The following is a 24,291-nucleotide window of genomic DNA, read 5'->3' on the forward strand; positions in this document are numbered from 1 at the left end:
AGCAGGCACAAAGCCTGAGGTGAGGCTATGATTGAACATGGTACTTAGGTGGGGTGCCAGTTCGTTCTGTAATTCATGTAGAATGCAGCCTGGGATGTTGTCTGGTCCCATGGATGCTGTGTTCTTGGCTTTGGAGAGTGTGGTTTTTACCTGTGCAGCCGTGATTACAGGAACTTTGCATTCTTCCAGTATAGAGATGGGCTCTTTAGGGAGTGAGAGGGGGGTAAAGTCAGCACTGAACCTGCCAGGATGTTGGCAATATCAGTTGGGTCTGTATATTTAGTGCCATTGTGCTGTAACTCAAAGCAGATCTGAGTGTTGCCATTCAGATTCTTGACATAGCTATAGAATGCTTTGTGGTTGTCTTTAGAATAAGTGATGATTTTGTTTTCGTAACTAGCTTTGGAGGATTTTATCAGGGATCGCAGCTTCTTACTGAGGCTGACCAGGGAGCTCCTCCACTCGTGGGATTTTACTCTCTTTTGCAAGAGTTTCTTCCTTCTGTTGTATATTTGGTTTATGGCAGGGGTCACCAGATTGGCTTCCTTTTTTTGGAGGATAGCGTCGTGGTTCTGTTTGGGATAGCACGATCCATGCATTCATGTAAGTGCTTATAAAGTGCAATTGTGTAGGATTCAGTAGTCGTAACTGTATTGTCCATCTGCATGGGTGTCATGAAGTTCACCACTTCTGTCTTAAGAAGCATGAAGTTGGCTTTGGAGAAATTTTTTATTATGGTTTCCTTAATGGGGGGTGGAGGCAGGATGTGGATATCTAGGGTAATTAGCTTATGGTCGGATCGGACCAATGAGGCATTGACTTCAGGTGTGGAACACTGGTCACTCATATTGGTAATGACTAGATCTAGGATATTGTTGCCCCTGGTGGGGGTGTGGATAAGTTGATCCAAGGCATTGGAGTTTATGAATTCCAGAAAGTGTTGAGCGAAGGAGTTGGTACATGAGTAGTTTTCCCAGTTAATGGTGGGGTAGTTGAAATCACCCATTATTAGGGTATTTGGTTGAACCCTAATATTTTCCAGTACATCAAGAAAAGAGGAGTGGAAATCCTGGGGCAAGGTGGGTGATCTGTAGCAAGCTACAATTTGGATTGCAGTTTTGCCCAGAGTTAGTTGCACTTGGATAACCTCGGCTGCATTATTGTTCTGGTCCAGGTTATATGGCCGAAAAGTGTGGTATGAGTTATAGCCTGGTAGTGCAAGGGTGCTCTCTGGAGCTTTGAACCAGGTCTCAGTCACTGCACAGATATCGATGTTCTCCATTTTAAGAAGTGCCTCAAGTGAGTGCATTTTGAGATTTAGACTTCTGGCATTGAGTAGCATCACCCTCAGTTTTTGCTTGCCTGTTCCTGTTATGGTGGTGAATTTGTCATTTGAACCTTGCCTAAAAAAGGCACTATGGGGTGGCAAGAACCTTAGCCAGTATCCGGAAACCCAGGGGTGACAGGTGCAGGCCATCTCTGGAAAAGCATCGTGGTCTGTCGACCATGTCATCCCAGGCAGACAGATACTGGATCCCTTTAGAATGGCACCAGAAGCTTAGCCAATTGTTGAAGTCAATCATTTTGTCCTTGTACTGCAGCATCATTCTGGGTGATGGCAGAATGCTACTCAGGGCTAGGGTCATACCTGCCTGGGCTACAAGATCATAGAGCTCTTCCACGTCTCTTTTCATGTAGTCCAGGGAGGTACATCTCAGGTCATTCACACCAACATGGACAATGACAGAGTCATATTTGTACTTGTTGTGGAGTGACCTGAGTGCGTGGGTTATGTGGCAGATCCTGGCACCTGACAGGCAGCTGACAGTAACCTTCTTCTTGCTTAGCCTGGTGAGTGGGACATCAGTGTGCTTGACTATAGAGTCACCTATGACTAGTGCATTGGGTACGTTGTTTTGCCTTATTGGCTGTGGTTGAGTGGCACACTGAGTCTGCGGGCTATGTGTTATTTGGGTTGTGTTGGGGGTGGAGGTTGCTTGCATTTCTGCTTTGGAGGTCTCTGTTGCTTGAGCAGATTATTATTGAGAGCCTCTGCGAATGTTTTTGTATTTCTATGTGTGGATTTTGGTGGTGTAGATTTAGTGAGACTATGTGATGAGTGTGGTGTGGTGCAAGTGTTTACCTTCTCCTCTTGACTGTCAAGTTCAGTCTTGCCTGGAGAGAGATTTACCTCCAGTTTGGCTAGATAAGTGCATCTGTCACAGGTTGTAGTGTTGGGTGGTAGGAGGAGAGGGTTGTCTGTGTACATGAGGCAATTTCTACATTGCTCCAAGATGCCCAGATTCATCAGATAGACAGGAGAGAACACTGGAAGCTGACCCTTGGCCATGCCTGAATAAAAAAACTATTTTCCTCTAGATAAGTGAGGAAAGTGAGTACAAGAGCTGTTTTTCTCTAAGCAAGTGAGGAAAGTAAGTACCAAAACTGTTTTCCTCTAGGTAATGAGGAAGGTTGAGTGCTGTAGTAATTAGTAGATAATTTAGTGCTTACAAGTTCTGAACAAGTGCTGATCATGAATAAGCAAATTCAAGTGCTAAAACTAAGAATCTGTATCTGGACTAAACTAGTTACAGGAAAGGGGGGAAATAAGTGCAAATGTGGGCTTTTAAATCAGAAAGTTGAGAGAGATGGAAAAACTGCCCAAACGGCCAGTAACTACAATTTCTGGGCCAGAACCACTCCTTATGTGGTAGATAGGTTACCTAGTGCTTACCACTCCCACTGATAAGCTAGAAGGCTTCCCTCCAACACAGATAGCTTGGGGGGGGGGGGCTCAGAAGTTTACATACAGTCCTGGATACAGCAAATCTGAATCTGGACTACACTAGTTACAGGAAAGGTTAACACAATTAACTTAAGAACACATCACTAACAGGGTAAGAGGGTGGGAAAAATTCTGTCTGACTCATAAAGAGACACAACTGTGGTCTCTTTCCAAGTTTTATGAGGCAAATGCTATGGTGGCTTGTACAATCCTGCTATGGACTTCAGCTGTTGATGTCACCTTCTTCTCCTGGACCAGCAAACTCAGATACTTAAATTCTTGCATTTGTTCGATCTGAACTCCCCTGAGGTAGAAGGTAGCTTGTGACCCATCAGTTACCATTACTTTATCTTGTCCACATTGATCCATTTGCCATATGACTGAGTGAAGTGGGAGAAGAACTAGAGGATTTCTGTGGCCTCAAAATCACTGTATGCAAAAATTGCACTGTCATCAATGAACATCAGGTCAGTCACAGAATAGGTTTCATCATACTGGACTCTGCTCATGTCCTCAAATACCGTCCACATGATGGCACCCACCACTATGTTGAACAGCAGTGGAGAGAACACATCCCCTTGATGAACGCCGGTCTGGACTGTAAGCTCTTCAGTCAATTTTCTCCAAATGTGCACCTGGCTGGATGAACCATTGTATGACATTTGAAGGAGTCTAATGATTTTCTTCAGCACGTGCTCAATTTCTAATGTCTTATACAAGACAGGTCAGTGGATACAGTCCATTACAGACTTGAAATCAATAAAGACGATAATCTACACTGGATTCTTTCCTCCATTAGCTGATTGATGGTGAAGATTTGATCGCAGCATCCCCAATTTGGTCTGAATCTGGCCTGTTCTTCCCTGCTGGTTTGCTTGAGGTGTTTCTGCAGCCTGGATTGTATGATCTTCATAAACATTTTGCCTATGATGGACAGCAGGCTGATGCTATGGTAATTCTTGCATTCCCTGTTGTCTCCCTTCTTGCGGATAGGTACGATAATGGCCTTTTTCCATGTGGATGGTATCTGTTCCATAGCCATAGCAGCTCAATCAGTGCATGGAGTCGGTAGAGCAGGATATTGCCTCCAGCCTTGATGGCTTCTGCAGTGACCTGATCTACTCCTGGTGCCTCATTGTTTCTCAGTGTTCTGATAGCTGATTTCACCTCTTTGACTGTTGATTTTGCATTGGTCATTGAGACCTCAGCACGATCAATGGGTGATCGATCCATGAGGTGGATTTGATCTTCCCACTCAGTTGTTTGAGGGTGCTTGCTGTACAGGGTGCAGTACTCATGTCTGGATGTTGCCTCCTCAAGGTCAGCTGCCACCTGGTTCCAATACACTTCCCTTTCTGCTTTCATCCTCTGGTGAACATCTCAACTGAGCTACTATTATCGTTTGTAGTTGACTAGCTTCACCTGCTTTTGTTGGGTTATGAGATCCAGGCACTCATCGGATATCCATGGCTGCATTCAACAGTAGATGGGTGGGCATAGCAATTTGGCACATTCCATGATGGAGTTTGATATCTGCTTTTCTGCCTCATCCATGTTTTCCATTTGGGCCAGTGCTGCAAACAGGTTTGACATTGCAATCTGAAATTCCTGTTTGTGGGTGGGGACCATCAGTTGCTTCCAGTTCAACCTTGCTGGCGGAGGTGACTTGCACTTTGCACACTGTGAGCAAAGCTGCACCATGGCATGGACAAGGTAATGATTGGAGCCACAGTCAGGTCCTCGCATAGGAATTATATCCTTGAGCGATGTTCAGAAGCGAGAGTTGACCAGGATGTAGTCTAATATGGCCAAGTCCTTGCCGAATGGGTTTTGCCATGTGAGCTGGTGTTTGTAGGGATGATGGACATGGTTATTTCACGCAAAGAGATTGTTTTATGCTGCAAAGGATAGAAAGCACAGGCCATTATCATTCATGCTCCCATGGCCAAATCTACCCATTGATCCTTCCTATCCAGACCTGTCCTTGCCGATGTGCATTTTGAAGGCTCCTGACAAGATGATTACCTTGGTCCATGGGACTGAATCCAGTGTGTATTGGAGCTAGTTGTCGAATTTATCCTTGGCTGGGTCTTGTCTTATCTCGGTTGGTGTGTAGATGGACAGAATATGGGTCTTGATGGTAAAATCAAAAGGGAGTGCTGTCAGGTGGTCTGATATTGGTTGGTAAGTGATTATGCTTCTTGCAGCTCAGCTGTCCTCCATAAACCTGATGCCAGCTTCTCACTTCTTGTCACCAGAGTAGTACAGCATCATCATTTCATCATTCCAGATCTAGTGAGTTGTAACTCCAACACTGCAGCGATCGAGATTTTGCACTTCATGAGTTCCTTGGGAATGATTTCCGTTTGGCTGATATGGTGGCTGGTTCAAATCTCCACACAGTAATACAGGTTTCCAATTTCAGTGCAATGAATTTACATTGGCCAGTAGCTCACTTCTCACCAGCACCCTGGGTCCCCAGTGCTGGTGCATTGGCTACCCCAGATGTGGTAGCATGAGTGAATGAGTTTGTTCAAATTTCCATGAGATTTCTTGCCTGGTTTCTCTGGTTTCCCAGTTCCAATCACAGCAGTGGGGTGACCACCCTGCTCCTTTTCCAGCCAGGCTTGGGGCTGTCCTTGGTGGAGTTGAGCCAGAAGATATAGCTAACCTAGTAGCTGACAAATTCAGCTCCTTTACTCGTCTCTCCCCATCAACCTTCCCTCAGGAAGTACCATCAAATATAACTCTCCCTAAAATCACTAGGGAATAGGTCCTTAATGCTCTCTTTAAGGCCAAGAACACTGCAACAATAGGCCCAGACAATATCCCAGGATACCTTCTAAATAGCATGAAACATGATCTATCTGGACATCTGGAATAGCTATTTAACTGTAGCCTCCACACAGGATTTGTGCCTCATGAATGGAGAACAGCAACAGCTATCTCTCTGCACAAAGAGGGACCAACTACAGACCCTGGAAACTACAGACCCATAAATCGCACTAGTCCCATATGCAAAAACATGGAAAGAATTATCAAGAAAATGATCAATAATGATATAGGAAACCTCCAGATAGTGGACCCAACCCAATTTGGTTTCATCAAGGGCTAGTCATGCCTACTCAACCTGGTGGACTTTTTTCAGAAGGTCACCAAAGCAATCAATGAGGGCAAAATGGCTCACCTACCTTGACCTGGCCTAGGCATTTGACACAATCCTCCACTCAGGCATTGTTGACAAACTTAAGAGGTTAGGTACAAGCCTTTATGTAACTTGGTGGATAGCCAGCTGGCTCATAGACAGGATCCAGGAAATCAGAATTGGGGATTCCACCTCCACAAAGAGGCCAGTCACAAGCAGAGTCCCTCAGGTGTCAGTCCTGGAACCACTCCTTTTTGGCATTTACTTCTCTGAAGTCAAGGCCAATATTAATGGTCTCTGGCTGACTAAATTTGCAGATGATTGCAAATTAGGTGGTGTTACTGAATCACCCACTGAGACAAATGTTCTCCAGGAAGGGCTAACAACGATAAACAACTGGTGCCAAAGCCATGGACTAAAACTATATGCCAAGAAATGCATACTAGTATTCTTCAGGAAGTCATCCACCCCTGGTAATTATCATATTGACAAAACAACCCTAAGAGATGACCCAATAGTGAGGGACTTGGGGACTCACATAGAATCTAGCCTTTGACCATCATGTGTCTACAGTAGTGAGGAAATCGTGCTATGTTTTGCAACTTATAAACAAAGGTATGGCATCTAGGTCCAAGGAAGTCATTGTTCCACTGTATTCAGCATTCATCAGACCTATCATTGAGTACAGTGCCCCCTATGGTATGTACCTAGCCAGGCATAACCAACAACTGGAACATCCACAGAGGTTTCCTGGGCATAAGTAACATGTCCTTTGCAGACCGCCTCAAAACTCTATCCATGTTGTCTGTCTCCTAGAGGCTGTTGAGGGGAGGTCTATGCCTGGCATACAAGACATTGTCAGACCCTACTCTGATGAAGCTCCTGTATATCCACAAGACATACAGCACCAGAATTGCTCATTCAGAAGACTTATACCTTGCATGTGATATAAATAGGACCCACTGGAGAGACAGGTATGTCTCTCCAGTAGGTCCTATGGATAAGAAAGAAAAAGTTTGGAGTGAGTTGGATGAAGTGGTGGTGAGTGTATCCAAGGGTGAGAGACTGGTGATTGGAGTGGATTTCAATGGGCAAGCTGGTGAAGGGAACAGAGGAGATGAAGAAGTGAGGGGTAGGTATGGTGTTAAGGAGAGGAAAGCAGAAGGTCAGATGATAGTGGATTTTGTGAAAAGGATGGACATGGCTGTGGTGAATACATATTTTAAGAAGAGGGAGTAGCATAGGGTGACATACAAGAGTGGAATAAGATGCACACAGGTGGATTATATCCTATGCAGGAGGGCCAGTCTAAATGAGATTGGAGACTGTAAAGTGGTGACAGGGGAAAATGTAGTTAGGTAGCATAAGAAGAGGAGCAGGAGTTTGAGAGCAGTGCCAAGGATTAAATGGTGGAAGCTGAAAAAGGGTGATTGTGAGGTGGAGTTCAGGGAAGGGTTAAAACAGGCACTGGGGGGCAGTGAAGAGTTACTAAATAGCTGGGTAACTACAGCAGATCTGGTAAGGGAGACAGCTAGAAAGGTGCTTGGTGTGACATCTGGACAGAGGAAGGAGGTCAAGGAGACCTGGTGATGGAATGAGGAAGGTCAGGAGAGTATACAGAGGAAGATGCTGGCAAAGAAGTGGAATTGTCAAAGAGATGAACAAAGTAGACAGGAGTATAAGGAGATGAGGCGCATCATGGCAAAGAGATAGGTGGCAAAGGCTAAGGATAAGTCATACGGAGAGTTACACGAAAGGTTGTACACTAAAGAGGGAGAAAAAGACCTGTACCAATTGGCTAGACATAGGGACTGAGCTGGGAAAGATGTGCAGCAGGTAAGGGTGATAAAGGATAGTGAGGGAAACGGACTCACAAGCGAGGAGAGTGTGTTGAGCAGATGGAAAGAGTACTTTGAGAGGCTGATGAATGAAGACAATGAGAGAGAGAAAAGGTTGGATGATGTGGGGATAGTGAATCAGGAAGTGAAACAGATTAACAAGGAGGAAGTAAGGACAGCTTTGAAGAGAATGAAGAATGGAAAGGCTGTTGGCCCAGATGGCATACCATTGGAAGCATGGAGGTGCTTAGGAGAAATGGCAGTGGAGTTTTTAACCAGATTGTTTAATGAAATCTTGGAAAGTCAGAAGATGCCTGAGGAGTGGAGAAAAAGTGTTTTGGTACCTATCTTTAAGAATAAGGGTGATGTGCAGAGCTATATTAACTACAGAGGGATAAAACTGATCAGTTACAGCTTGAAGTTATGGGAAAGAGTAGTGGAAGCTAGGTTAAGAAGGGAGGTGATGATTAGTGATCATCAGTATGGTTTCATGCCAGGAAAGAGCACTACAGATGTGATGTTTGCTCTGAGAGTGTTGATGGAGAAATATAGAGGTCAGAAGGAGTTGCATTGTGTCTTTGTGGACTTGGAGAAAGCATATGACAGGGTACCTAGACAGGAGTTGTGGTATTGTATGACGAAGTCGGGAGTGGCAGTGAAGTATGTAAGAGTGGTACAGGATATGTACGAGGGTAGAGTGACAGCGGTGAGGTCGGCGGTGGGAGTGATGGATGCGTTTAAGGTGGAGGTGGGGTTACATCAAGGATCAGCTCTGAGCCCTTTCTTATTTGCAATGGTGATGGACAGGTTGACAGACGAGATCAGACAGGAGTCCCCGTGGACTATGATGTTTGCATATGACATTGTGATCTGTAGTGAGAGTAGGGAACAGGTGGAGGAGACCCTGGAGAGATGGAGATATGCTCTAAAGAGAAGAGGAATGAAGGTCAGCAGGACTAAAACAGAATATATATGTGTGAATGAGAGGGAGGATAGAGGAATGGTGAGGATGAAGGGAGTAGAGATGGTGAAGGTGGATGAATTTAAATACTTGGGATCAACAGTTCAGAGTAATGGTGAGTGTGGAAGAGAGGTGAAGAAGAGAGTACAGGCAGGGTGGAATGGGTGCAGAAGAGTGTCAGGAGTGATTTGTGACAGATGGGTACCAGTAAGAGAGAAAGGGAAGGTCTACAATAGGGTAGTGAGACCAGCTATGTTATATGGGTTGGAGACAGTAGCACTGACAAAAAGGCAAGAGTTAGAGCTGGACGTGGCATAGTTAAAGTGTTAGATATTATGAATATAAGGCTGAAATTAATTCTGTTGTAAATATGCTGAAAGAAAAAATTTGCTTGGATATATGTATAGAGTTTAAAATGTGCATTCATACTATATGTATAACAGACAGGCTTCTGTTCACAGCATCAGAATTGGAAAACAAGGATTGCATGATTTTCTCATGTTTGCAGAACAAATATCTATTAACAGACATCCTTTTTTATAAATTCAGCAATACGTGATGTTTTTCCAGTAGGAACAGAACAGACGTTTCCTTTCATTCTTCTGTTATTCTGATTGTGTGCATTTGTGCATTTTCACTTCAGCAGAACTGCTGACAGGACAACAGATGTGACTTCCCACAGAAGGCCAAAAAAACATACCAAGAGGAAACAACATCTATGTGCATGACTAGCTCTCTATACAACTATTGTAGTAATTCAGTTATGTGAGAGAAGGACAGAGAGAGGTATTTTGTATTTGTCATCATTCATATCTGTAATGAAGGAAAACTTTGTAAATATATGCTACAATCTGACAGAAATAGTACGTGTCATTTGTTATAAAATAAGTTATTTGTAACTGTGCTTATAGCTGCAAAATATATTTATTTATCAGTGTGCAATTTGAAAGGCTTGGTGCTTTAAACAGGCTACAGATGGAGTCATGCAAAGCTCTGTATCTCTGATTCAGCAGTAAACAGCACAGCAACACTGTGTGTCTTAAGAAGACTTTGGATCCAGCACAGCATAGGAGCAGAGCACGCAAATTAAAATACATTTTTCATAAAGATGTTAAAATTTGCACTGGGTGTGACGAGGATGGACAGGATTATGTATCAGTATATTAGAGGGTCAGCTCAGGTTGGACGGTTTGGAGACAAAGCTAGAGAGGTGAGATTGCATTGGTTTGGACATGTGCTGAGGAGGGATGCTGGGTATATTGGGAAAAGAGGAAGGCCTAAGATAAGGTTTATGGATGTGGTGAGAGAGGACATGCAAGTGGTTGGTGTGACAGAGCAAGATGCAGAGGACAGGAAGAAATGGAAACAGATGATCTGCTGTGGTGACCCCTAACGGGACCAGACAAAAGAGAAGAAGAAGAAGGAGAGACAGGTATGTATCCCAGAGATTACCCGTCTCTGGAATAGGCTCTGCATCCATGTAAAGCAGAGTTCCTCCATAACCCAATTCAAGTGTAACTTGGACAACTGGATGGGGAACAGGAACTTCATCCCTGGTTTGGCACCTATGTCTCTAATGGATACAGGTAACCTGTAAATGGTTCATCTCCCAGGCCCTTGCTTGTAAATATTTCACCTCTCAAACCCTTGTTTACACTTATCAAGGGTACCAGAAGTTGTCAGAGATTTGGGATGCATGGTTATGCTTAAAAAGGTCTTTGCAGTCATTAGCCCAGTAAACACCCATGAACCTATAATTGGTCTCACTGCTCATACCACTTGTTATGTGTATACCATGCTACTGATGGGTGACATGTAGAAAAAGCTCTTATTTGTAATCAATGTATTTCTTTCACTTGCAAATAAAAGTCAACATTAGTACATTGCTAACTACCATTTTAATGATATGCATGTTAAAGCCTTCAAAGATTTATACATAATTCCGTCAGTAACTATTTTTGTTCTCAGGCTTGACCATGGACCTGAATCTGAACTCTACCTTAATTAAAATCATCAATTTACTTCCTTTGGCAAAAGTTGTCAACATTTCAGTTAGGACTACATTAAAGTAAGGCAAATGAAGATAACAATCTAACTTGGGAAGTTCTTCTTTACTATAATAAATCTAAGGTCAGACATAAAAAGGCCTTGGCATTTGGTGTGTCAGAAATATTTGATCAGGTCCATTTTCATTTTCTTAAAGTATTAACTTACTTTTTAACTTGTATTGTTGTGATTATACTTTCTTATCAATTAACAATTTAAGTTTGTCAAATGTAAAGATTTCATATAATATCCATCACAGCTGTTGCCTGTAAATGTATTTATTCAATCTTTAAACAGAATCCCTATTTTCTGCCATAATGAAAAGTCACTTGACTGTAGGAATTAGGTTTAATTCCATAGAAAATTTGTCTCACAATCTTTGCTGATGATATCACTAAATTTGACTTGTCTTTCCTCTTATTTTAAACTTACTTATTGATATTATTGGCAAGTCAAATGTGGTACAAAACAATAAAATACATTTGAACAAATGTATGTCTAGGCTCATTAACCCTAACTGCCCTATTAACGTTACCACACTGCTGCCTTCACTGAAGGTGGGAAAGGTATGTGTGAAACATTTGGATAATAAATATATTAATGATCTTAAATCGTTTTTACAGACTAAACATTAAATTAGACTTGGCAGTGCTCAAAATGGAACTTCACTTTATTGGACAGAACTTTTATAATAAATTTGAACATAATCCCAAAAATCTTTTACTTCATTAAGAATGTCTTATTTTCTACAGATGATGGAACATTTAAACAAATATGAAGTCTAGTTAGTGACAACAGTACAGCTGTGTTTTGAGCATGTGTGTTTGTGTGTGTGTGTGTCTCTGCATGGGCTTTGGCCTTGTAAACTTCAAGCCCAGTTTATGGCTGTAGATGTCCAAGAGAGACCTATTCACTTACTTGGTTAACAAATAAGCAAGCAAAGAAAGAAACAAACAAATAAGCACCATTGTGCCTTTTCTAAAAACAAGAAGTTGTGTGCAAATGGCCTTAAACATTTCCATTCTCTCAGAATAATATGAAGACCATACAGCTTATATATTTTTGTATTTATTATACTTTCTTTGCTTTAATTTGCAATTTGCTTGATAAATGTTCTACAGTTGAAACCTGACATGCTTATATTTTAAAAGATGAGACTGTACAGTACCTACCAAAGAGGTTTCACATTCTGTCCTTGTCAGATCATTGCTCATCACTGAAACATATGTAGATAACTGGCTTCTCAGACACAGCAGGCAAAAAGGCTTTAATTGTTGTTGTTTAAAGAAAAAAATTCATGCAAATACTGAAAAATAAGGAAAAAGTAAATGTTATAACCAAATTGTATATTCACAATGCAAGTCAGAATTACCAACATTAAAAAATAAATATATGGTGCATACAGAGCAGTATTACTCAGGAAGCATGCTTGCCTTGACCAAACATTAAATGCATAATGATACTTACAAAGTCATTCTAACTTAAAGCTCCAACTAACCATCTGACCCTCTCCCTACCACTGTTAATATTGCCACATTCTCTACAGCTTTGTGACTTTTCATTTCTGCAGCAACAATGATGTTTTTTCTTTCACATTACTGATATAAAAATGTGAATATAGCTGCAATGTCACCCTGGTATGTTGCCGGGGGTGTAGTTGATATGTGTGAATGCATATAAGGTAGAACATTTGTTTGGCTGTACAATTTGTGTGAATAGAAATTTGAGTGAATTATGACTTGTGCAATCATCAAAAAAATGCCATATCTGAATATATTATTAGATGTTGAAATTTTATAGTTGCTGTTGTTCAGAAAGTGAATGCTGTTATAAATGTGTTGTGGTATAAACCTTTTAAGTGAATGACAGTAATATTTACAAAATGTTCCTGCCTTTGGGCATTTACTTAAACATTAATTTTGGCATGGTCCAGATTTCTTATGAGAAGAAGTTGAGAGGTATGTGTAGTACTTATTCCCATTTTATGTGATATTTTGCATTTTTGTGAGTTGGTATGACCATGAAATTAAGCTATTTAATTTTGGAAGGTGTGGGGTGTGGGCTTGAGAGGGAGATGTAGGAGGGTTAACTGCCTGGAAAAACTCATTTTTCATTATTATAATATGAGGTTCTTTTTTATTTTGGTTAAATGGTGTATTCTTTTCTTTTCTTGTTTTTTAGCTTTATTATTTCATATTTTGATGTTACATATTGTTGCTGTTTGCTGATATTATCCTTGTCTGTAATGGGAGGTGCTTGTCTGCATATTTAAGATAATAATAACTCCCTGGAATGTGCACTGATTTCTCCTATTTCTTTGATTACAGCTATCCAACTTCTTTACCTTTATGCTGGATAACTTTGCTCACCTAAATGAAACAGGTAAAGGTAGGTAAAATTTTCTTTTCATGCCTTAGATACTGGAATGCATCTTGCTTGACTAACATGACAAATTTAATAAATGTATTTCTATCTCACTCTATATTTGCACATATTTTTCTGTAACTATAGTATCATGTTGTGATCTTGTTAGAGGCATTAAAAAATTTGCATATCTAATGATCTATCATCATGAACGTTTTTTCAAACTGATTTTTCTTGGCACTTTACTAGTCTGATATTGTGACTAGTGTAAAATTACAAACTTGTTGAAGTGCTTTCTTTTTAATTTCCTTTAATAGTTTGCAATGTCTTCTGCTATAAACAAAAATATTGACACTTGGGTGCATAAAATGGATACTACATCTTTCAGATCCTGAAAGCTCTGTTGGATTGCATTTCATTAGTGAGGCAGTCATATAAAATAAAACAACTAAAAACTGTACCAACTCAAAGGATTTTTGAGGCCAATATACCAAAAAGAAAGCTTACAGTAACCCATTTACACTGAGCATATAATGCAAAACAGAAAAAAATGTAATGGCCCCACTGCCATTAATAAAGTATTTCCCGTCTGAATGACCATTTTACTATTGAAGTAGGCTCAGCAAAGAAGTTTGAGGAGGCAAAACATTAACATAGCAATAATGAGATATGATTATGCATACTTAAAGGAAAACTCCACTTCCACTATAATTAACCTAACTCCAAAGTGATCTTTTTCCTATATCACCTACATGTTGTTTACTACACAGAAAACTTTGGTGCGTTTGATGTTTTTTCCCATTTCTTTCTCTACTGCAGGTCATGAAACCCCACCATTTTTTCTTTTTCAAAGTCCCATAGTTCTCAACTTCCCATCTCCAAAATGAGGAACACTAGCCCTCATAATGTGGTACAAATGGGCAAAATGTGGAGCACATATTAACAGCTTACTAACAACTTCAACTAGGAAGATCATAGGATGGTTAAAATATCCTGGTATTACATATAAAAAAGATCTTTTACTGAATTAATATGATTAATTTCTATTTACTATGGATATCAGTTAATAACTTCCTACCACTGGATGTTTGACAGACTTTTTCAATGTTGAACTTCGAGGAACATGAACTTTTTAAGACCCCAAATAAGGTACGATCCTCATAATGAGGTACACTTAAGAGGTATGCAAAGTCCACATTATCTCAGAATGGGATTTGTCTCAGCCTGTCTAACATGGTCTAGGCAGCACAGATGTTATATAGATTTCCCTGTTACCTGTCACCTACAATTTTATATCTTGAGACTGTGTCTTGCAAGGTTTGTATTGTGCTATAAACAGTTAAAGTGAAACTCTTTTTCCAAAGAGCTGCTGAAGAAATGTCTACATGAAGGACAGGGATGAGTTCTACATCAGAACCATGTTAACAAACTGTCAATTACTCTGAGTTTTGATCAGTGAAATGTTGCTTGTAGCCATATAATTACCAAATTATATACTGCATCAAAAATTACAGAACAAAATACAGGACCCCCCCCCCCCCCACCTCCCAAACCTATACACAGTAATTCCATGATCATACAAACATGAAGAGCGGAGACATCTCCCACAACAATGGAATAATTGCTGGTGCACACTTAAAACCATTCTAGCAGCGTTTTTTCTATGGGAAATAGTGGTATTCTGTTCCTCAGTGCCTTGTAGGTCAGGCACATAACTCTGGGGGAATAGAATCTCAGCCACCTGTACAGAAGCCATGTAAGGTCTTTGATATGATGTAAAACAAAGGGTATAACAATACAATTAGACTTGCTGATTTCTCGCAGCAGTAATAGGGTTCTATACACTAAAGTAAATATTGCACCGCACCAAAATTTGACTGTTTAGACTAATTAGACCATTAAGTTTCACACATCATTTAAGAAAAATATAAATAATTAGAACCAATTCATTGAATAATCTAGGTAAAACTAAAAAAAGATAAATAAAAATGACACATTAAATGTAAACAGGCAAGTAAACAGCAATGTAGATCATGTCCATTAAAATATGCATTTGTAGCAATGCATTAAAAAAGTATCATGAATTTGAAATGTTTTATATTTTAATGATATTGCATGCACCATTGTAGACATAAATTTCCTAAAGGTGACCCAATGTTAAAAAATGGTGTACTTTTTAATAGTTTCCAGCTATTTTGTGTTCTACTGTGATACTGTGGAAATTTTTTATTCTGGATTTATGACTTATTTTGTCATCAGTAGTAGGTATAAAGATTGGCATAGGATGCTGATTTAAGAAGGCATCTCTATATCTAAAGCGTGTACATGTATTTCTACATGCATCTTAAATACAATAATCACCTTATGTATCTGAAAGCTTTCAATGTGATTACAAAAGTAGATTACACTCCAGGAGTTTCAAATCCTTTGATCACAAAATATGAATCTGTGTCAAGATTACAATATTCCCTTTTTTGTTAGAAATACAGTATTCTGTAATAATGAGAAATTTATGTGAATTAAAAATAGGATTGTTATTGTCCAATCATAAGGTTCTTTTGTATATTTGACAGATGTGCTTTTCACCAAACATTTTCATGCACATAAGGGTCTTTATTGGGTATGGCATAGCTGGGCCTAGTACAACTTTAAAAAACACCATCAGCTGAAACCAGTCACTGCACACTGTGACCATGATGTCGTTCTTATTCAGCTTTTTACAGTTCAAATGACTATGCATCATGCAGGACATTGTTCACTTGAGCTGCATGAATGGACTCAGCACACAACTGATCCACTGTGAATTATATCATGTGGTACATATAACACAATAACATTTAACACAACTGCAAAGGCAGCCATGATGTCACCAGACTGTGATGCTTGTGAATATTGGAGGAAGATCTGTGGAGTGTCTGAATAGGAATAATTTCTAAAGTTAGTGTTTGCTGTTTGTATATTTTTATTCAACTATCTTTGTGTGCAATTTACAGAAACAGATATTTCAGAATCTAACATTATTTACCATGCTGAAAAAATTTTCTACAGCTAGCAAATTTATCATAAGGCATTCATTCATTTAGAGAAGCCATAGCCTATCCTAGAATTTAGTAGGCACAAGGCAAAAAAAAAAAATCCTGGATGGAATACCTGCCCATTACAGGATGCGCACAAAAGGGCAATAAAAGAAAGTCTCAAAAGGGCAATAAAAGAAAGTCATATGGAACAAAGGATCATTTGTTGCTAAACAAAGTTATAGTGGAGAACTGTAAGATGGGGAAGAATATAAGTATGGAATGGATTGACTACAAAAATCATTTGATAGTATCCCACATTCATGTATAAAAGAGTGCTTAAAATGTATAAGATACAGCCTACACTGATTAACTACATTACAGGCATCATGAAACAGTGGCAGACCAGGGATAAAAATTCAAAGGGGGATATTCCAGGGTGACTCTTTTGTCACCATTGCTATTCTGCCTTGCCATTAACCATTAAGCTGTTTACTTAACAGCTTAGGCCATGGCTACAATTTGGCTCCTAGAAAACAACAAAGTCTAATGACTTCTCGTCTTCTCTTTGTTGATGATTTGAAACTGTATAGCTCATCAGATGAGAAACTGGAAGCACAGCTGCAGGTTGTCACAACTTTTTCAGATGATATTGGAATGTAATTTGGTCTTGATAAATGTGCAAAAGCAACCTTTAAAAAAGGAAAACTGCAGTACCAGGAAAACATCAGTTTGGGACAAAAATGTGATATAAAAGAACTTGGACAAGACATAATGTATAAATACTTGGGAATTGATGAAGGATCAGCAATAAAACATGAATAAATGCGAATAAAGCTCAGTAGGGAGTATTTTAGAAGACTTAAATTAATCCTGAAAACAGCATTGACATTTAGGAACAAGATTCAAGCCATAAATCAGTTTGCTCTTCCTGTCCTAACTTATAGTTTTGGAGTGATTGACTAGCCCCAAAAAGTGTTGGATAGATTGGATATTAAAACAAGAAGGATGCTTCATGCTCACCAAATGATTTATAAAAATCAGTGTATACCAAGATTATATATCCCCCGTTCTGAAGGAGGGATGGGCCTCCTTGAAATTGATTACATGTATAGATCTGCATTCATAAGACTCCACACGTACCTACTGACTTCACAAGATCCAAATGTAGTGAAAGTTTTGAAACATGAGGAGAATAAATCTAAGATGACATCTCTGCTTAATTTAGCAGAAGCATATCGACGTCAGGTAGGAATGGAAATCAAACCAGAAGTAGATAAAAAACAGGCAGCAACTGAATGTGCTAAAAAAAACAAAAGAAAGAATATAAGGTGAAGGACCAGATGAGAAGGCAAGAAATGTGGAAAAACATAAATATAGTTGCAAGTATAGAAAACTTCAGGAAGAGCCTCATGTTGATCAAGAATGACTGCAGGAATGGTTAAGGAGAGGTGAATTCACATCAAGAAATGAAAGGTAAATATTGGCAGCCCAAGATAGTGGGCTACATACATTCTGGTGTACAAAGTCCATTGAACATGTGGGAGAAACGGACATATGTAGGTTTTGTAAAACCGAATTGGAAATTGTCACATACCTTGTTGCTGGTTGCGATGCACTAATGGCAGAGGGACTGTATACTGAAAGGCATAATAATGTGGCAAGACTGCTACACTGTGGATTGTGCAAACATTATGGTTTTGAAGTGGCTGAAAAATACTGGAAACATGAGCCACAAAGAATAATAGAAAACGATGAAGTTTATATCGCATGGGATCACCCAATACCAACAGTTCAAAAGATAGATGCTAGAAAACTGGATATAGTGGCCCAAGAAAAGAAGAAAAAAGAAGCATTGATTATTAAAATCACCACACCCAGTGACTACAGTGTCTTGCGTACAGAGAGACACAAAGTCATAAAATACCTGGATCTGCAGGCAGAAACGACAGCCATGTTGAAGAAAAATACCCAGACAGTTCCAATAGTAGTAGGAGCAACGGGGTCTTATAAAAAAGAATTTACAATTGTATTTAGATATGTTACCATTTCATGTAACACCGTACGAATTGCAGAAGGAGTCATTGCTGGGCACATTGTGGCTGCTGCATAGAGCACTTTTGGCTGACATCAAAGAGTGAAACAATACTTTCATGAACTTTAATCGTACTTTGACTTAGGAATGGGGTCCATTCCTGTCATGTTATTAGAAACCCAAAAGACTTGGAGAAATTAAAAACAGCACAAACACAGACACACAGACACACACACCATACCTCTCACCTGTCCCGAATTCCTCAGTATTTACCAGTTTTGAGGACAAATTAATGGGGTGCTGCGAATTTCCAAGTGGCCCCTTCAATTTCTGATTTTTTTTTAAGTTATTAACTCATTGTATGATTGTGTTTTATTTGTAAAATCTCTTAAGTGATGGCAATGGATAAAATAGTTTGCGAACAACATGGTGAGTGTTTATTTTTCCTTGTCTGCTAAATAGCTGTTTCAGTTTTAGCATTTTTGACCGTAATCAGGAAAGTGTATAATGAATTAATTAATTGGCTCTGATCTCTCAAGTTTACTTTCTCTGATTTTGGCTCAGAATTGATCTGTTTTCCTCCTAAAATTGGTGAGATTTTGATAGAAAAGTTGTTGGGTTGCACTTAATAAGCAGTACATGTCAAATGTACCTCATTATGGGAACATTTTTCCTTTGGGCTCTTAAAAAATTCTCATTCTTTGAAGTTGCACATTGAAAGGATATGCAGTGTTAGGACATTTTTTTAACATATAAAAAAACAAAACAAAGTAACTAAATCAGGAAACCCAGACGGCTAAAGATTAGACATAGACATACAAAACTTTAATTCACAAAACAAGATCTTCACAAAAAGTTAAAAGATAAGCAACAACCTGCTCAACAATCCACAGGACATGAAAGACAGGTGAAAGGAATATTTCCAGCAACTTCTGAATGAAGAAAAGCCCACAGAAGTTGTAGTGTCCCAGACAAAGCCTATGATGAAAGAAGAAGCGGAACCCACCCTAGAAGAAGTAAGAACCGCACTAAGGAACATGAAGTTCATGTGAGACAGAGCCCTTCATTGGCACTGTTCAAGAAAAATCTCGATGCATGGATGGGAGATCGTAAGTTTACCCCAGGAGTCACCTCAGTGTCACTACTAGACAGAGGTATAGTTTACTAAATAATGGGGTCCCACATGTGTCACTACTAGAGAGGCGCAACTGTATAATACGGGGTGGCGTAAGCCACATCATTGTTGGCTAGGCTTGTAAGTGCCCCAGGGCAGATAGCCTAGTACACTACTATGAAACTATGAAACTATGAAGTGGGTCAGGGAAAGCAGTAGACTCAGATGAGAACACAGCAGATGTGATCAAGATGGTGGGTGAGTTGCAGAGAAATGGCTCTTTAGGGTACTCAGCAGTATGAAGAGAAAGGTGTATCCCAGATGACTGGAGAATAAGCATACTAGTGCCAGTGTACAAGAACAAAGGAAACACTCATAAATGTGGGTAGTATAGAGGTATAAAACTTCTATCACACTGGACAAAAGTTCTGCAGAATGTGACTTATAAACAAATATGCAGAGCAGTAGAAAGTAAGATGAGCAGTTTGGATTCAGATCAGAATATAGCACAACCAAGTCAATGTTTGCAGTGAGACAGATATTTTAGAAAATGCAAGAGATGTGGAAAGAGTCTAACTGGGTATTCTTTGGCTTGGAGAAAGCATATGATGACGTTCTAAGAAAGCTAACTTGGGCAGTCCTTTGGTGGTTTAAAGTCCCATACACTTTGGTAGAATTAGTGCAAACTACTTAAGGGTCCAATGACTCAAGCACAAACAGTGTTTAGAGTCACAGAGGGGTTCTCAGTGGGATTGTGTGTGCATCAGGGTTCAACTCTGAGCCCACTGCTGCTCATACTGGTGATGGACTACATTAGCAAACAGGTCAGAGGGGACAGATCACCAAAGCTGGATATTACATTAAAAATAACTTCAGCAAATGATAGGGTAATGGAATGGAATGCAAAACTAAATGCGCACAGGATGAAACTGAGTAAAGATAAGTCAGTTGTGTTGACAGTATTTGGGAGTAATCAGAAAAAGCTAAGATTTGAGATAGCAGGGAAAATAGTGGAACTGGGTAACAGCTTCAGGTAGTTGTTCTGGAGAGGAGAAGTCTAAGAAGAGGTCAAAGCTAGAATCAGAGGTACTGCAGCCAACTGACACAGATTATCAGGAGTAGTATATGACAGAAGAATGCTAAAGAAGCTGAAATGTACGGTGTACAAACAGTACTGCTGTGTGGTACAGAAACCTGGGCAGTGAAAGCAGAGCAGTTGATGTAGCTAGAGGTGATGGAGATGAAGTGCCTGAGAAGGGTGGTAGGATGTACATTGTGGGACAGATGAAGAAATGAGGGCATCACAGCAGAAGACAAAGTATCTCCAATTGCAGAGAAGCTCAGAAAACACATTACAGTGGTGTGGGCACATGTGCACGAAATTAGAAGACAAGGCAGGAGAGTGGCACTGAACAGAAAGAAATGGCAACAGTTGATACAGTACTCCAACCACATGTAGAAAATGGGAAAAGGGACATTGTTGATGATGATGATGATGATGATAGTCCATAGAGAAGGTGAAAAGTAACTTAGACAGGTATATGAGAACGGATATCCCAGCATCTGTGAATGAGAGTTAAGGAGCACCAAGAAAGTGTTATGATGAAAGTAGCTGACAAGCATTCTTTGCTTGAATGTGGAATCATCTTAGGTAGGTAGGTATCTTCAGTATGCATTACTCCTATCAGGCAAGTTTAAGTAAATGGGGATGGAGAAATACACCAGTAACAAAGAACTGAGCAACAAGCTTCCTGACCAGACAACACCATGGGATATACATATATATTAATAAACTAAAAACTAAGATGGAAGATAAGGTGGCAAAGTGACCTTCAGCTGCTTTCAGTAAATAATTACTTTTCAACAGCATGTTTTGTACATCACATGCTATCTCAAATTTTTCTCTCACTGTCTCTCTGTTTTCTGTCTTTTTCAGTTCCTTCTATTATACTGCTGCAGTCTTTCACCAATGCAAGTCAGTATTCAGCATTCAGAAATGGTTCCAAGTGTCTTTTGTATCCACTCACATGCACGTGTGCACATGCATGCCCACACACACACACACACACACACACACACACACACACCAGAGTGCATGCCCCATATTTGTCTCTGTCTCTGTGTTCTGAGAATGTCCCCAGTGTCTCCATTTTCCTGCCCTGATAAATCATGGACAATTACAGTCAGTCATTAATGCCAGCCATTAGGATTTCACTCATTATATCCTTCAGTAAATACATGCTACTGCAAAAGCTGTTATTCTAGCAACTCTCCAAGGGTAATAATTAAAATCCATCCCTGTGTCTTTGTCCCACCATTACTGTTGGGTTTGTGTATATTTCTTGTGCTATAAGGTTGAGAAATATGTTTCTGTTTCATGTCCCTCTCCTTCTTAACTCATGAACTGTTGCAGGTACCGAAAAATCCTCAGTATATGTTAGAAGAAACCTTGCTGCTCTACGTTATTAGTTAGTTCAGCAGGTTAGGGCTGATATTTCCTGTGGTAAGTGTGCAGGCTTTGAAGCTATTCCCCTCCCTTTTATTAACAGCCTTAACTTTATTTTTTCACTGCACCCCTGGTATCCAGTGGTGGCACAGAAGTCTAATATCATCTATGAGAAGTGGGCAGTTACAGCTTCAGCATCCATTTTAGTGCCTGTAAGGCACTCTATTTATAGTGTCCCCACATCTAGTGGTTCCCCACTCCACTATCTTATTTTATTTTTTATTAAGTGCTTTTATGGCACAATATATAGAGTGTCCTTGGTGTTGAGTGTTCCTCACAACCCGTGTTACATGTAAGTGTCATTAAGGCATTACATTATAGTGGAATTCCTTGTAGCTAGTGTTTTGTCTGTCCCATGTCTTCAGAAATACTGCTGGTGGCTAATACTTTGTGCATCCCATGTCTTCGCAAATATCCCTGGTGGCAAGGGCCCCCCCCCACCCTGCTCAATGTTGCAAGCATTGATTGTTAGTGTAAGAGTATGTGGAAGTATGACAGCCACACCAGCCAACACATACAAACACACACAGTCCCTTTCCAATCCAATTGCATTCACAAACACATTTCCAATCCAATTGCATTCAAAAAGACATTCACCTAAATCACTAACCCCCATAGTGCTACTTTCCAAGCAGATATACTCACACATGCACTCTGATATGCAGCACTCACATGCACACACTCAGACACCCCCTAACACTATCTGACTACTTAACACTCCAGTAGTTACATTTATTGTGATGGATGAACACAGCCTTTAGGCCGTGTTCATTACCACAAGTGTCCAGGACCAGCCATGCCAATAAATGCAGCTGAGTGATTCTCTGAATGGCTTGGCTGTGTAAATGAATTAATGGAGGCAGTTCCAGGATAGCTGCACATGACTAATTAGCATAAACCTCTCCCATGGACTGCCTCATTAGGATGTAGCATGGCCATGGAGATAGCCCAGTAGGGTGCTGTATGTCTTAATGTAAAAGCACCATTGTAGGCTGTCTCTGAATGTGGAAAAGTTACCACAAGGTGTAGATACTGTATACATTTTATTGGAACATTTCTGAATTCGGTGTTACGACAAAATGACAGACATATTCCAAACTCTATATTAAATCACATATAACCCTGTTCTAGCTCTTCATCATGAGTCTTCAGTGGCGCAAGATGCAACACAGTAACTGCAACAATTAAATATACTTCAGGCAGTCCCAAGTAATTAATAAATAAATTAAATAATTAATTAAGGATCAATAAGTAATTTACAATTATGTTCAGAATTCATGCCCGTAGGCTTAAAATTGCCATACTTTAATATAAAAATACTGTCTTTATATAAAAGTAAATATTTCAAAGACTGACCACCTTAAATACTCGAAGATACTTTTTCTAAAACACATTCCTCCAAAGAACTACCATCGTCAGAGACAAAGTGATGTACTCTTTCCCAAAATGGCAATTCTTCAAAATTGTTAGGAGTGCAAACTGTTTTTCAAATAGAATGGTTGCTTCATTGAATTGCTTACTGGACTATATCAAATCATGCCCTAGTCTAGATACTGCTACATAAGTTTTTGATGTATTTTGAGCAGTTATGGTGTATCCACTAAAATATGACATTGTGGTGTTATGTAACTTTTCTTGCTATGTATATATGCGTGTTTATGTTGCTAACATGTATGGAAAATAGCGATTATCTTTTATGTTTTCCTTTAACAGGCATGTTTTCTCATCTCTTAAATCCAAGTGACCAAAAAGAAGATTCAGAGGAACAGATGCTTAAAAGTTATGAAAAAATTCAAGTTTATGACTCTTATTCTGGACCACGGCTATCATTTCCTCTCACAGTTGCTGACACCAATGCGCTTCTTCATGCTTTCAAACAAAAGCAGGTATATACTACTTTTTTATGTGTTACTTTTTGTACCAGCTTTAGTAAGGATTGTTGCATGCTTTACAGCGGGTCTATATCAGATCATTGAAACGGCAGAATTTTGAATGCCGTAACGTCGAACTGCAAAACCCGAACCCTAACAATATCGAAACCTGAAAACAGCAAATTTTTTCCCAGGGAAAAAATTTGCTGTTCCGAACAACACACACACACACACACACACACACACACACACACACACACACACACACACACACACACACACACCACAAGCACACTAAAAAGCAGCAATCCACACACATACATTTAAAAGTTACATCTAACCCTACACTACACTGCACATACACATACTATCTATCCACTTACCATAACCCAGATCCTAACCCTAAGGTCCATCACTATCGCACACTCACCTCACCCGCCCTCTAACCCTAACTCACTTAACCCGCCCCTAACCTCAAATTCTCACTATCGCACACTCACCTGACCCACGCCCTAACCCTAGCTCACTTAACCCGCCCCAACCCCAAATTCTCACTATTGCACACTCACCCAACCCACACATCCGCACAATAACACACTTACCTTAACCCAA

At 39.8% G+C, this 24,291-nt stretch overlaps 1 protein-coding gene across 3 annotated transcripts in view; it reads left to right on the forward strand.

Moving 5' to 3' along the window:
• The window catches only part of PPEF1 (protein phosphatase with EF-hand domain 1), an 829,637-nt gene that overhangs the window by 375,803 nt on the left and 429,543 nt on the right, over positions 1 to 24,291 (forward strand). For all 3 annotated transcript variants that reach the window (XM_044073062.1, XM_044073063.1, XM_044073064.1), the window contains 2 exons: positions 13,103 to 13,163; positions 23,522 to 23,694. In XM_044073062.1, the coding sequence (XP_043928997.1) occupies positions 13,103 to 13,163; positions 23,522 to 23,694 (234 nt within the window). The remainder of the gene's footprint in view (positions 1 to 13,102; positions 13,164 to 23,521; positions 23,695 to 24,291) is intronic.

This window comes from Protopterus annectens, chromosome 5.part1 (genome assembly GCF_019279795.1).
Source record: "Protopterus annectens isolate FY-2018-M chromosome 5.part1, PAN1.0, whole genome shotgun sequence".
Taxonomy (NCBI): domain Eukaryota; kingdom Metazoa; phylum Chordata; order Ceratodontiformes; family Protopteridae; genus Protopterus; species Protopterus annectens.